The 16,304-nt window shown below is 39.5% G+C and overlaps 1 protein-coding gene across 1 annotated transcript in view; it reads right to left on the bottom strand.

Annotated features, from left to right (window-relative positions):
* MRPS31 (mitochondrial ribosomal protein S31) overlaps positions 1-15,882 on the bottom strand; it is a 41,105-nt gene extending 25,223 nt beyond the window's left edge. The window contains exons 1-3 of the mRNA XM_074217219.1: positions 15,686-15,882; positions 9,088-9,393; positions 6,902-7,057 (exon numbers count right to left, since the gene is read on the bottom strand). Of these exons, the coding sequence (XP_074073320.1) occupies positions 6,902-7,057; positions 9,088-9,393; positions 15,686-15,810 (587 nt within the window). The 5' untranslated portion in view covers positions 15,811-15,882. The remainder of the gene's footprint in view (positions 1-6,901; positions 7,058-9,087; positions 9,394-15,685) is intronic.
* Positions 15,883-16,304: the final 422 nt, after the last annotated feature.

The raw sequence follows: 16,304 nt of genomic DNA, 5'->3' as shown, positions 1-16,304 counted from the left end.
GCTATGTGAAGAAAACTAAAGTTTAATTGGAGGTAACATAAGGTGTTAACAGTCATACAACTAATTGGTTCTAAACAGAAACAAAAATACAATACTGGTCCTTAACTTCCTTTCTACAGCATCTTTTTTATTGAAAAGAAAATTTAAAAACAATTATGAGCCCCTAACATTTTATTGATATATCTTATAATCACAGGCAAGAGATAGCAAGAACTGCAGAGACTATCTAGTTTAATTCCCTCATTTCTTTTCTTTTTTTAAAGTTTTTTTAACAAGGCAATGGGGGTTAAGTGACTTGCCCAAGGCCACACAGCTAGGTAATTATTAAATGTCTGAGGCTGGATTTGAACTTGGGATCTCCTGACTCCAGAGCGGGTGCTCTATTTACTGCACCACCTAGCTACCCCTAATTCCTTCATTTTTAAAGATGGAGAAAATGAGGTTCTTCAAAATGAGGTTCTTAGGTTTTACCTAAGCCCCTGATGCTAGAGCCAGTGCACTGATGTTGGATTTCTGTTCTGTTAGTGTTCAATTCCCCTTGTGATCAAAGGCATCCAAACAGAAAAGTTTATTTAAGAATCTTTGGTAACCAAATATCACAAAGCCAAATGTCTCACAGGACTACAGGCCCTGACCAGGTACTCCATAGCAGTACCTTCTACAGTGTGCTAGAAGCTGCTGCCATCATTATGAATGCCAGTTCCTCTGGGGTTCACTCACTCTTCCTTCCAATGGAATGGAGAATGCCAGGCTTTGCCATCTTCCTTGCCTCTCTGGGCCTGGCAGCCTCTTCCTATCTCTATAGCCCAGGTCTTTCTGGGTCTATATGAACTTTCTTTCATATACTATCTCTTACAGATAAGAGACTCAGCAGTGACTGTGGCAGGTTTTTCTATTTGTATCCCCACTGCTTGGTATATAGTAGGAGGCTTAATCAATGTTTTATCCTTCTCAAATTACTAATTTTCTTTATTACCCCAAGTGGAAGGCATTCTTCCTTCAGTGTTTCCTAAATGTAATTTAGGAAATTGCTTTTATTTTTGGTCAAAATGAAATCTCTGATTCCTTGACCAAGATGTTCTAAGAGGAGTAGAGGCCCTGTTAACCAACAAGATCAACAGCTGTTCTGCCAGCCTGAGTCTACCAGCTGTCTCGCACTTTCTGATCCTGAGGTCGGCTCTGCAGCCTCTCTTCTGGGGCTTTTCCACCCAGCTCTGCCCAGGCACATCTGGCTTCCTTTGAAACTCTGCTTGAGCACTACCCTCTACACTGCCACTCTGGACCCTCCATGGGCTCACACTCCCCATGCCCTATCGACTCATATTTTAGGTAGTAGGTTTTATGTATATAGTTACATACATTTTATTTCCACCAATAGAACATAAACTCATTGAGGGAAGAGACTGTTTTGATTTCATTTTTTATATTCTAATCCTCAAAGATAAGCACAGTGCCTGGAATCTCTTAGCCATTTGATAAATGCTTGATAACTGGTGTCTACACTAGACTATAAGTAAGGTGCTTCCTAATGGATTAAAAAGGATGAGAATTAGGATGATGTTTTAGGTGAACTTTGTGTGTCTCCCTCAATGCCTTGCTCTGTGCTATCTATTGGATGATGCTTAATAACTGTTGTATTCCATTGCATAAATATATTACAGATAAAAAAAAAAATCAAGTTTCTAGAAAAAAAAATTCCCAATGAAGGGCATGAGGGAACTAGTATAAGCAAAAGAATTCAGATACAAATCATCAGTTAGTTCATTGAAAAAGGGACTTGAGGAAGTATCTTGTAAGTCATTGAGTTATAAGAAGTTCCTTAAAGAGAGTGAAACTATTTAAGGAATACACACTCCATATCCCCTACAGAAAGCTTTCAAGAGTCAGGAGGCAGACAGATCACAGGAGAGCAGGGTATGCTAAAAAACAGTGCTTTGGCAGCACAAAGGCTGGAAGATAACATAGACAAAAGCAGAAGGCCCAAGCTAGCATCCAGGAAATGTTTCAACTGCTTTCATTAGCATCACAGAACTGAAGGCTCTAAATGAATTTGACCACCAAACAAGAATAAGATTTAGTCTGGCACAGCTTTACTACATTTCAAGGGAGCAAAGTCAATTCCTTCAGGACTCAGGATAAAGGGCAAAATTGCAGGAATCCAAACCTAACTCCAGGGATCCAATACCTACTGCTGACTGAATTTACCCAAATGCAAATAGGTGAGAAATCCTGTCAACTTTGTGAAAGGCTCAGAAATTGATTTAGGTTAAAAGTAAGAGGAAGTACTGAAGCACTAACTTGTTTCTATGTTAAGTACATTGGCCTTATTTAAATAACATCATTATTAATGTTTATATATTTGAGGCTAGAGGATGAACACTGGAATGTCACTGCATTTATATAGCTGTCTTTCTTTATCTCACAAAAGAAACACTTCAAGAATAATTTAAAGCACATCTGAATTGAAGTAATGTCACTCATTAAACTTCAGTGAAGCTGATCAAGCTGGCATGAGATAATGAAAATTCAATTCAATTACCATGTAATACCTATTAAAGGAAGGTCTTAAACACTAGAGATACAAATAACAAAACAGCGTCTACCCTCAAGAAAGTTACACTGAACTGGGGGAATACATATATACATACAAATATGCAACATGACTACCAAGAAAGGGAGACATTGAGTGCACTAATAACTGGGTTAGGGAGAGTGTCCAGGAAAGCCTCATGTAGGAGGTGGGAATTAAGATTTGAAAGAAAGCAGAGATTTGTTCAATCAAAGGGAAGAGAAAGAGAGAGGGTTACACCAAAAAGAAGGTAAACTCAAGAGCCCTTGGGAGCACCATGCCCCATGCAGATGCTCCCTCCCCATACCAACAAAATGGCCCTGCTTCCAGATCACTCACTAACACAATCATCCATAGGGCCTCTATGGACAAAGGGTTAGCCCCTCCCTAGCACACGTCCTCCATAGGGCACAGTGCCAGTCTAGCTGAAGTGACAAGATATCCTGAAGGAAAGAGGTTGCCTATGTGCAATTACGTCCATCAGAACTCTCTTCCACCCAAACCTTCAAAGACCATTGATTTTGTTTCCAGTTCAGTTCCCAAGTTATCATCCAGGAGTTTAACCTTAAGGCAAATGAATGCTTCTGTAGCCAGAGCTACCAAAAGGTTCTTACCACCCAAGTCCTTATCATTGTCAAATGGTTCAACAATAGAAATAAACATGGTTTTATCAGTGGAAATGATATTAAAGGAGATACATCATCATTTGCTTTGCTACTGTACTCCAAAAACCACTGCAGCTTTCCATCTTACTGTTGAAACTGCCTATCATCTTCTATTAGGATACAAGCTCCCTGAGAACAGGGACTGTCTTGCTCTTCATTCTGTATCCCTAGTGCCTAGAGCAGTGCTCTGAAAACAGGAAGAACTTAAATGATCACTCATCCATTTAATTCTAGACATGGAGACCACTTGACAAAGGCATAGAGTTGAAGGATGGAATGTCACACAATGCATCTCTAGCCTGTCAGGAAAGTTGGCACAGAGAGTGCATGACTGGCAGGAATATGGAATAAGACTGGTGGGTGGGCAGAAGCTGTAATATGGAAGGTATTAAGTGAGAGGCTGAGGATGTTGTTATCTTAGAGGTGAGAGGGGATCACCAAAGATTTTCTTAGGAGGTGACATGGTCAGTTTTCTTTTAGAAATACTGATATGCCAGTTGTATAGATGATGAATTGTAAAGTTAACAAAGTATAAGAAAGGAAACCAAGGCACAAGATTGTGAGTGGAGAGAAAGGAATGGGCATGAGGAATGCTGTTAGGAGCACTAAACTTGGCAAATGGTTGACTACAGGAATAGGAAGAAAACAAAGAGTCAGCCATGACCCTACCTGTGAATGCGGATGAGTCAAATGATAGTGATATCATTAAAAGAAGTGAGGTAATGAACGTGAGATGATCCTGGGACATCCAGAAGGCACCTGCAAGGCATCTCATGACACAGGACTAGAACTCAGGAGAGTGATTAGGACTAGATATGTATACTTAGAGAACTGCATCGTGAAGATAGCCAAACCCTTGAAGTTAATGAAGTCACCAAGGCAAAAAGTGTAAATAAAAAGAAAAGAAAAGAGAATAAACTGAACTTATTCAAGATGGAAAATTCCATCCATTCAGAGAAAGAACTATGGAGACTGAATGCAAACCAAAGTATTCAATTTCCAGGTGTTTTTTTTTTGGTGGTTTTTCCTTTTATTCTGATTCTCCTTTCACAATATGACTAATATGGAAATATGTTTAATATGTCTGTGCATGTCCTGCTAGCTTGGGGAGGGGATATGAGGAGGAAAGAGAGAAAACTCAAAATCTTACAACAATGAATGTGGAAAACTAACTTCAGATGTAATTGAGGGAAAAAATACAAGTAAATTGGGGGGAAAAAAAAGAAAATACTGGAACATCTAAGCAGAGATCCAGATCTTTGATAAAAACATTGGGAAGATTGGGAATATGTTAGAAACTTGGATTAGACCAACACCTCACACACTATACCAAGGTAAGATCAAAATGGATACAGAATTTAGACATAAAAAACATTATTATAAGCAAACTAGGAGATAAGGAATAGTTTACCTTTCAGATCTATGGAAAGAGAAGCAGTTTATGACCAAGGAAGAGATGGAGAACATCATTAAAAAATCAAACCAGATAATTTTGATTACATTAAAATAAAAAGCTTTTGCACAAACAAAACCACTGTAACCAAAATCAAAAGAAATGTAGTAAATTGGGAAATAATTTTTACAACTGGTATTTCTGATAAAGGACTCATTTCTAAAATATACTGAGAACTAAGTCAGATTTTTTTCAAAAAAAAATGAGTAATTCCCCAGTTGACAAATGGTCAAAGGCAAAGGCAATTTACATATGAGGAAATCAAAGCAATCCATAGTCATATGAAAAACTGTTCTAAATAACTGCTTATTAGAGAAATGCAAATTAAAGGATCTCTGAAGCCAATATGACCATAAAAGACAATGTTAGAAGGGATGTGGGAAATCTAGATTTCCCACTAATACGTTATTAATGGAGCTGTGAACATGTCCAACCTTTCTGGAAAACAATCTGAAATTATGCCCGAAGGGCAACAAAAATGTGCATATTCTTTGATCCAGCAATACCACTACTGGGTCTATACCCTTAAGAGATCATGAAAAAGAGTAAAAAGATCACTTGCACAAAAATATTCATAGCAGCTCTGTTTGTGGTGGCAAAGAATTAGAAATTGAGTTAATGTCCACCAATTGGGGAATGGCTGAACAAATTGTGATATATATATATATATGTTAAGGAACACTATTGTTCTATTAGCAATCAGGAGGGTTGGGAATTCAGAAGCCTGGAAGGATATGCATAAACTGATGCTGAGAGAGATTAAGCAAAACCAGAAGAACATTGTACACCCTAACAGTAATGGACTTGCTCATACCATTAGTGCAACAATCAGGCACAATTCGGGGGTATCTATGACAGAGAATACCATTTGTATCCAGAGAAAGAATTGTGGAGTTTGAACAAAGACCAAAGACTATTTACCTTTAATAAAAAAAACACAAACATTATCTTATTATGTAATTTTGCTATCTCTTATACTTTATGTTTCTTCCTTAAGGATATGATTTCTCTCTCATCACATTCAGCTTAGCTCAATGCATACCATGGAAACAATGTAAAGACTAACAGACTGCCTTCTGTGGGGGGTGGGGGAGGAAAGCAAGATTAAGGAATAATTGTAAAATTCAAAATAAAATCTTTCTTAAAAAAGAGAAAAAGACCGGGGCGGCTGGGTGGCGCAGTGGATAGAGCACCGTCCCTGGAGTCAGGAGTACCTGAATTCAAATTGGGCCTCAGACACTTAATAATACCTAGCTGTGTGGCCTTGGGCAAGCCACTTAACCCCATTTGCCTTGCAAAAACCTAAAAAAAAAAAAAAAAAAGACTAAAGACTATTACTTTTAATTTTAAAAAAGTTATCTTATTATGTAATTTTGCTATCTCTTATACTCCTCCCCCCCAAGGATAGGATTTTTCTCTTATCACATTCAACTTAAATCAATGAATGCCATGGAAACAATTTAAAGAGTAACAGACTGCCTTCTGTGGGGGGGTGGGGAGAGGGACATGAGATTAGGGGAAAAATTTTTTAGATTCAAAATAAATAAATAAATTAAAAAAAAATAAGGACAAAGATTATAAAGGCTAAAGAAGAATTTATTTGCCAAACTGTGTGTACATCCAGCGATTTACTTCATTTAGAAAAATGTTTCTTTTCTTTTTTTGCAAGGCAATAAGGTTAAGTGACTTGCCCACACAGCTAAGTAATTATTAAGTGTCTGAGGTTGAATTTGAACTCAGGTCTTCCTGACTCCAGGGCAGGTGCACTATTCACTGTACCACCTAGCTGCCCCAAAATGTTTCTTTTCATACAACTATTTCCTTAAAAAGAGGTTTGTCTCAGATTTACTGTTTTCTTTTCACTTTACTATTTTTTATTTTTTAAAATAAAAGTAGCCTTTTAATACAAAACCTTTTTTATTTGTAGTATTTTCTTTTAGTTTTTTTTTTTTTGCAAGGCAAATGGAGTTAAGTGGCTTGCCCAAGGCCACACAGCTAGGTAATTATTAAATGTCTGAGGCCAGATTTGAACCCAGGTACTCCTGACTCCAGGGCTGGTGCTTTATCTACTATGCCACCTAGCCGCCTCTTATTTGTAGTATTTTAACTGATTTTTGAGATGAATTCATATTGTTATGGTTGGCACATATCAGTCAAATGAAAAAAAGATTACTTTTGAGTATCATTATGAAAACTGCCATTCAGCTTACTGACCTTATTTTAATTGCTTCTTTTCCTTCTTCTCTGAAGTTTGTCTCATGTTTCCTCAATTGACTCAGCAACTCTGATTTGACTGACAGCTTGTCAAAAGGAAGAGAATCAGCAACAGCAGTTGCAGCAGCCACTAATTCAGGACTTGGTGACTGGTGACTGAAAAAGAATATGAAAGAAAAGAAAACTGTATCATAAACTGTTTCATTTATCTCTTAGGCAAAATGTAAAATGATGGTCTTATAATCTATGGTCATATATAGTTTCACTAATATTAGAATTCAAGGAATCAAATATAAAGTTGAGATCCTCAATATTATTTTGGTTTTAAAAATATCCACTTTAAAAAAATTATTTATTTTTCTAAATACATGCTGTGTTAGTCTTATTTTTTTTAAAGATTTTATTTGAGTTTTGAGTTTTACAATTTTTCTCCCAATCTTACTTCCCTCCACCCACCTCCACCCCCCACCCACGGAAAGCAATATCAGTCTTTATTTTGTTTCCGTGTTGTACACAGATCCAAATTAAGTGTGATGAGAGAGAAATCACATCCTTAAGGAAGAAACAAAAAGTATATAGAGATAACAAGATCAGACAAGATATGTTTTTTCCCCCAAAATTAAAGAGAATAGTCCTTGAAATTTGTTCAAACTCCACAGCTCTTTATCTGGATACAGATGGTATTCTCCATTGCAGACAGCCCAAAACTGTCCCTGGTTGTTGCCCTGATGGAACAAACAAGTCAATCAAGGTTGATCATCACCCCCCATGTTGCTGTTAGGGTGTATGATATTTTTCTGGTTCTGCTCATCTCATTTAGTTCATGCAAATCCCTCCAGGCTTCCCTGAATTCTAGTCCCTCCTGGTTTCTAATAGAACAATAGATTTCCATGACATATATATACCACAGTTTGTTAAGCCATTCCCCAATTGAGGGACATTCACTTGATTTCCAATTCTTTACCACCACAAACAGGGCTGCTATGAATAAAAAATATCCACTTCTTGAAGCACATTTCATCTTAGAATGACTGCATTAAACAGATGGGATACTTCTATATTATAAAACTCATTATTCTAAGTGGATGATGTAGAGAAACCAAACTTATTTCAGTAAAAAGTATGAATTATATAATACTGATAAAGATTCAGTTTTATTACTTTCATATATATAATCAAAGAACAGGTAAATAAAATTAGACTAACAATAGTTCTTTAGTTCATCACTATATTATTGTAAAGTAACTGCATGATTTAAAATTTTGTTAGGTTGTTCCTCTCAAATCTTTCCTCTTTCTTTCCATTTTCACTAATACCACCCTAATTCAGGAACTTTCTAATTACATCTTCATGAATCTTTGTAGTTGAAAACATTTATTCATTCCTTCTGGGGAAAATTTCTCAGAACTAAATGCATTCTCTGTACAGACTGAGTTTATTATATGGTTTGTTGGAGGAACTAGACTTGAAGCCCATCGATCTTGATATGGCATATCTTAGAGCACAGTTGTCCAAAATGTAGCTGAGGGGGGCGGCTAGGTGGCGTAGTGGATAAAGCACCGGCCCTGGAGTCAGGAGGACCTGGGTTCAAATCCGGTCTCAGACACTTAATGATTACCTAGCTGTGTGGCCTTGGGCAAGCCACTTAACCCCATTTGCCTTGAAAAAACTTAAAAAAACAAAACAAAATGTAGCTGAGAAGTGCAATTTTATGCCCCCCACCCCAGGTTTACTAAATGCTTTCAGTAAACAAAGCCAATTTACTGCAGAGTTCTCACTAAAATGATAAATTAAAATCTATTGTTTCAATAAAAACTTTTAAAAGTAAGGTTGGACATTCCTGGTCTTAGAGAACTCAGATTACTTACACATCACAATGAAGTACTGGAATTGGATTAGAAAAATAATTTGTTTCTTTTGTTTGTTATTAAAAAGCTCTATTTTTTTTAGGTTTTTTTTTTGCAAAGCAAATGAGGTTAAGTGGCTTGCCCAAGGCCACACAGCTAGGTAATCATTAAGTGTCTGAGGCCGGATTTGAACCCAGGTCCTCCTGACTCCAGGGCCGGTGCTTTATCCACTGTGCCATCTAGCTGCCCTCTAATTTAAACAATACAACTCCAAAGGGAAAAAATGGAGTTTCAAAAACATCACTTATTAAAGAATATTCAAATGAAAATTCAATTTACCTTTCAGGTGAAGACTCTTCCACAGCTTTTTGACTTACTCTACTCATCCTCCCCAAGTCTTTAACTTTCTCCTTCTTTTGTAGCTTGTTTATATGAGTTTTTGTGTCCTTTAACATGTTTGTTGCACTTAATTCCACTTTCATATCCTTTATAATCTTCAACAAGTGGTTTTTTGCATTTTTCTTTTCATCATCCTGGTTCTCTGCAACACTGTCAGAAATTTTTGCACCAGGAATAGAAGATTCATCTTTCTTGCTATAGATCACACTGTTTGTGCCAAAACACCTTTGGATTTCATATTCTGCCCTAAGAAAGATATTTTGAAGAGAAAAGAAAAGGAAAAAACAAATGTAAGATTTTACTCCTAATTTGTTACTCTAAATGGTATTCAAGACTGAATGTATTTTTTAGTCAAAAAATTGAACTTTTACCCCTCAAAACCTTACCATTCAATAGCACCACCTTTATCTATCAATAGCTCCATGCCGCCATCTAGGCTCCACTCCGCCCTACCACTCTCCCGAGTCTATAGCTTTAATCAACTCTAATTCCTTACATCCAAACACTTGTTAAGTTTTACTGATTCTGGAGGGGCAGAGCCAAGATGGTGAAAAGAGCAGATCGTGTCTTAGGCACTCTCTCATAAAACTTCTAAACTAAGGACTAACTAAATTTTCAAGAGACAGAACCCAGAGGGACCCAGTGAGGCAGTTCTCCTACTCAAGGTAACCTGGAAAAGAGCAGAAAGGCTCTGCTTCCTGGGGTCAGAGGGGTGGCCCACCAGAGCAAAGAACTTCAGCCTCCCAGAGGCAGCCCCAGGGCACTGGGAGCCACAGTAGTGGGGGAGTTTCCTGACCTACACCCTGGGGAGCACCAGGCACAAATTGGGGGAACAGCTGGGGACCTCTGCCAAAGGGAGAACGTGAAGCCCAGCCCCCAGGGCACACAGCGAGCAGAGTGGCCCAGATCCAGGAACCAGAAGCAGGCGAACCGGTAAGCAGGAGCCCCCAGGGCATGAACCCATTGAGCTGAGAAAAGGGAGTGAAGAGAGAGAGACACTGCCCAGCTCTGTCCTCTGCCCCTGGAACAGGACTCTGGGGCTCTGACCACATTCAGATCCTGATCAGTCTACGCCCCCCCACAGAACAGCAGGGCCCTCCCCCACCTCAGCCCGGGTGGCAGAGGGGGGGCGCATATGGTCATTCACAGACCAGGAGAGAGGACAAAGCCTCATGCACTGAGACCCTTATGGGAGTGCCCCAAAAGCTCAGAATGCACCCCCAAAACAAGCTAAGGCTGGGAAAATGAGCAAGCAGAGAAAAAAAAAGGAACACCATTGAGAAATATTTTGCCTGTGAGCCCAAGAAGGATCAAAATGCTCAGTCTGAAGATAAGGAAGCACAAGCTCCTGCATCTGAAGACTCCAAGAAAAACAGAAATTAGGTTCAGGCTGTGATAGAGCTCAAAAAAGACTTTGAAAATCAAATGAGGGAGTTAGAAGAAAAACTGGGAAAAGAAATGAGAGAGATGCAGGAAAAACATGAAAATGAAGTCAGCAGCTTAGTCAAGGAAATCTAAAAAAATGCTGAAGAAAATAGCATGCTAAAAACCAGCTTAGGTCAAATGGATAAAACAGTTCAAAAAGTTATTGAGGAGAAGAATGCTTTAAAAAGCAAAACTGGCCAGATGAGAAAAGAGATAAGAAAACTAAATGAGGAAAACAAATCCTTCAGACAAAGAATAGAACTCAGGGAGATTGATGAATTTAAGAGAAATCAAGACTCAATACTTCAAAATCAAACAACTGATATGGAAAACAGATTTAGAAAAGATAATTAAAAAATTATTGGAATACCTGAAAGTCATGATCAGGAAAAAAGCCTTGACATCATTTTCAAAGAATTACTACAGGAAAATTGCCCTGATATCTTAGAAGCAGAGGGCAAAATAGAAATGGAGAGAATCCACCCATCCCCGGAGAAAGAGATCCCAAAAAACCAACCCCTAGGGATATTATAGCCAAGTTCCAGAACTCCCAAGTCAAAGAGAAAATATTATAAGCAGCCAGAAGGACACAGTTCAAATACCTTGGAGCTGCAGTCAGGATCACACAGGACTTAGCAGCAACTACATTAAAAGCTCCTAGGGCTTGGAATATAATATGCCTGAAGGCAAAAGAGCTTAGAATGCAACTGAGAATCAACTACCCAGCAAGACTGAACGTCCTCTTCCAGGGAAAAAGATGGACTTGCAGTGAAACGGGAATTTCAGATGTTCCTGTTGGAATGGCCAGAGCTGAACAGAAGGTTTGATCTTCAAATACAGGACTCAGGTGAAGCATGGAGAGTGGAGGAGAGGGGGGGAAATATGAGGGACTTAATGATGATGAACTGCATGTATTCCTGTATAGAAAAATGACACTGAGAATACTTATATGAACCTTCTCAATTAACAGATTAGGTAGAAGGAGCTTTTATAGATGAAGCACAGGAGAAAGCTGAATTTGAAGATACAATATGTTGTAAAAATGGAGTCAATAGAAGAAAGTAATGGGAAAAAGAAAAAGGAGAGGGGTGGAATAGGCCAAGATATTTCATATAAAAAGATTTTTCTTTATTACAATGAGCTATTGCAATGATATGGAAGGGGGGAAGGCAAGGGGGAATGAGGGAATCTTCACTCTCATCAGAGGTGGCTAGGAGAGGAAACAGCATATATACTCAATGTTGTATAGACATCTGGAGTAAGAAGGGGGGGGGGGAGCAGGGGGAAGGGGGGATGTGAGTGATATAGGAGAGGATGGACCATGGGGGCAGAGTAGTCAGATATAACACATTTTCTTTTTTTACTTCTTGCAAGGGGCTGGGATTAGAAGGCCTGCCCAAGACCATAGGGCCAGGTGGATTCTGGGCCTAAGGGGTGCTATGGGGGCTCAGGGCCTCTTGGCCCCAGGACCAGGGATCTGTCTGTTGTGCCATTCAGCTACCCTACAGCAGAGTCAGTGAAAGGAGAGAGAAAATATAGTACATGGTAGTGGAGAAATACGAAAAGAGGGAGTTGTGATCAGCAATGCAATGGTGGAAAAATATGCAAGTAATTTTTGTGATGGACTTATCATAAAGAATGTGATCAACCCATTACAGAGCTGGAGGTTGGAACACAGATTGAAGCACATTTTTTATTATTATTATTTTGGGGGGCTTGCAGAGCAAATGGGGCTGGGTGGCCTGCCTGGGGTCACATAGCAGGGTGATCATTGGGTGTCTGAGGTCGGATTTGGACCCGGGTGCTCCTGGCTCAAGGGCCAGTGCTCTATCTGTCACCCAGCTGCCCCTACTATTATTACTATTTTATTTTAGGTCTTTCTTTTTTGGGGGGAGGTTTATGCAGGGCAGTGGGGTTGAGTGGCTTGCATGTCACAAAGCTGGGTGATTGTTGGGCTTGGGTGCTCCTGGCTACAGGGCTGGTGCTCCATCCACTACGCCACCTGGCCATACCTACAATTATTACTATTATTTTTTTAATTTTAATTTTTTTCTCTCCCCTTTACTTTATCACTCAAGTGAGTCTATATTTTTTTGGGGAGGGAGTATTTTGTTTACTCTTAAACAAGAATATTTTATTAATGTATAAAAAAATTGTACAAAATGAGAATAAATATTAAATTTAAAAAAGTCTTACTGATTCTTAGAAACATTTCTACAATCTATCCCTTTCCTTCCATTTCCACTACTACCCTTTGCACCTTTTACATAAACTCCATTAACAGATTTCTACCTGATTTTCCTGACTGTCTTTTCCTTTTCTAACTAATCCCATATATCGGTAGTTATCTTTCTTATACAAAGTTCTTTAGGATAAAATTATTCTAAAAAAACTTAAATGGTTCCCTAATATTACTAAAACAATTGTCATTCAATCATTTCTAGCCTTATTGGATACCAAACTACATTTCTAGTATTATTAAAAATTTTTTCTTTTATTTTTCAATTAACATATATCTATTTTCTCTCCCTTACACCTTCCTATTCCCAATGGGGGAGAAAAAAAAAAAAAGAAAACCAAACTCTCGTAACAAATAAAGAGTCCAAAAATATGTTCCATTCTGCATCCTGAGTCCATCACCACTTTGTCAGCAGGTGAGTGGTACGGCTCTCCATCAGTCCTCTGGAATGATGGATGGTTTCAGTGTTGATCAGCGTTCTTAAGTCTTTCAGAGTTGTTTGTCATTACAATATTGTTACTGCATACGTTAATCTTCTAATTCTTCTCACTTCACATTGCCTTATTTCATACACATTTTCCTAGGTTTTTCGGAAATTACTTCCTTTATCATTTCTTGCAGCATGGTAATATTCTATCACATTCACATATCATAATTTGTTTATCCATTTCTTAGTTGGTGGATACTCCCTCAAATTCCAGTTCTTTGTCATAGTATTTCTTTGATCTCTTGAGAGTATAGCCTTAATTATAGTACTGCTGGGTTAAAGTGTTAAGCAGTTTAGTGATTTTGGGGGGTTTAGTCTTAAACTGCTCTCCAGAATGAGGTACCAATGCAAGGCTCTAGCAGCACAATAATATGTCTGTTTCCTGTAACACCAATATTTTCCATTTTTCTTTGGTTGAAATGCACAACTCCATTTCTCAAATTTCCCTTCAAATGAGATCTCTGGTATTTCCTACCATACTTTATTTATACTTCTTTACTTGAAAGTATACCTATCTTTTCTCTCCAATAATGAAAGAAAACTCTTATTCATTTTTGTATCCATTATTTCAAACATTATTATAATACAAGGAAAGGTTATTAGGCATCGAATATACAACATAAGACACCGAGGATGTGACATAGTCCTACTACTCCTAAGAAGTTTACAATATAATTAGACAGAATAAGTATGCAAAAACTAAAATGTCCAGAAGAATGAACCACATGCAAAAAAAAGTATGTGAATGTATGTATACCATGGAAACAATGTAAAGACTGGCAGATTGCCTTCTGTGGGGAGCTGGGAGGAGGGAAGTAAGATTAGGGGGAAAATTGTAAAACTGAAAATAAATAAAATCTTTTTTTAAAAAGTATGTGAAATTTGAAGGAAAGCTCATTCTGGTGGGGAGACAGTGTTGAGGGAAAACCTGTGTCAGGTTTTCATCTGTAAAATGGAGATAACAGGGGCAACCAGGTGGTGCAGTGGATAGAGCACCAGCCCTGGAGTCAGGAGTACCTGAGTTCAAATCCAGCATCAGACACTTAATAACTACCTAGCTGTTAGCCTTGGGCAAGCCACTTAACCCCACTGCTTTGCAAAAACTTAAAAAAAAAATGGAGATAACAGCACCTACATGGCATAGTTGTGAGGATGAAATGAGATAAAATATATAAATTACTATGAAAATACAGGTTATCATTATTATTCATGGAGGAAATTGCATTCCTGAAGAGGAATGGAAAGGATTCAGCTATGGTAATGAAACACAGGCCCTAAGGAAGAGAATAGAAGAAGGGCACTAATAGACACATCTAGTTCAGTTAGAGCAGAATATAATTAGAGGAATTTGTTGTTTAACCGTTTTTCAGTCGTGTCTGACACTCCATGACCCCATTTGGGGGCTTTTTTCTTAGCAAAGATACTGGAGTGATTTATTATTTCCTTCTCCAGCTCATTTTTCAGATGAGGAGACTAAGGCAAGGAGGGTTAGAAGACTTGCAAGGGGGGGGGGGGGGGGTGGTCAGGTGGCCCAGTGGATGGAGCACCGGCTCTGGGGTCAGGAGTATCTGGTTCAAATCTGGCCTCAGACACTTAATTACCTAGCTGTGTGGCCTTGGCCAAGCCACTTAACTCTATTGCTTTGCAAAAACCAAAAATAAATAAATAGATAGATAGATAGATAGATAGATAGATAGATAAATAGATAAATAAAGAGTTGTACTGAAAAAAAAAGTACTGAACCCAGGGCTTCCTGACTCCTTGATTTGGAGATGGAAAGAATAGCAAGTTTTTAAAATAAATACTTTATTTAATATAAATAAAAGTTAGGATTACTAAGGATTAAATTCAACAAACGTGCAAGAAGGAACTGGAATGGTTGTTACAGGCCATCAAGGGCCTAATGCAATTCTTTAACTTCATTATCATTATTAATATTAAATTATGTATAGCTATATTATATTAATATTAAATTACTGACAATAATGCAGCATTGATATTACATTACATAGTTATTAACATAATATCGATTTTAGCATTGTTATTACGTAGTTATTGACATTATATTGTTATTAATGTTATGATTTTTATTGTTGTTATTACTGAAACACGCTCACCCGCGTGGCACACCAACTCCTCTACAGGAAGGTCATGAAAGGGGAAAGGAAGCGTTTTTGCCGCGAAACCCCCTAGGCAGCGGGGAGGCCAGACGGGGGAGTAGGGGACGAGGCAACTGGGCCGGGCCGGGCCAGAACCAAGGGTCGCTGGGAAGGAGGGGAGGGGAAGGTTCCGGGGGCAGAGGTCACGGGGCGGGCCACCAGGCCCCGGCTGTTGCCAGGGTGACCCCCAGGCTGCCGGGGGAGGGGGAGGGAGGGAGAGGACGGTACCTGGCCGGGCAGGGAAGGGGCCACCGTCCCCGAGTCTCCAGTGCAGCTTCGGAGCCACCGGGGATGCAGGGAAGGCGGAGAAGGAGGGGGCGGCTGGGCCCGAGAGCCGAGACGCGGGAGAACATCGCGGCAGCGAAGGAGGCCACCAAGCGGAAGTCCCGCGGGACGCCCGGCCCGCTTCCTCGCTCCTCTTCCGTGCGCTCTCCCTCTCTTCCGGCTAGCTACGGAGGTCGGTCCCTCGGTTCCGGGGTCACCGTGACGTCACCGGCCTGGGCGGGGAGTGCGCAGGCGCGACCCGGGGCTTTCCTTCCCAGAGGCACCCTCGCGGGTCTCCGGCTTTGGGGACCCGGCTTCCTTCTGGGCGGAATCCCGCTGTCTTCGCATCCCAGGATTGGAGGCACTTTATGGGGCCGTCTTCTTTGTTTACTGGTGATGAACGAGCCCCTGAGAGTGTAAAGGACTTTCCCAAGGCCACCCGGGGACCCCGAACCTGGGATGCCTCCACATTCTCCCTAATCCAAGGGAGGATGGAGAGGGCCGTGATTGAAAGGCAGGGCCTCAGTTGCCTCTTTTGTAAAATAGAGAGACTTCTATCCTGTCTTTTGTAAAATTAGAATAA

This window comes from Macrotis lagotis, chromosome 1, assembly GCF_037893015.1.
Source record: "Macrotis lagotis isolate mMagLag1 chromosome 1, bilby.v1.9.chrom.fasta, whole genome shotgun sequence".
Lineage (NCBI taxonomy): Eukaryota > Metazoa > Chordata > Mammalia > Peramelemorphia > Peramelidae > Macrotis > Macrotis lagotis.
This window is presented reverse-complemented; position numbering and strand designations above follow the sequence as displayed.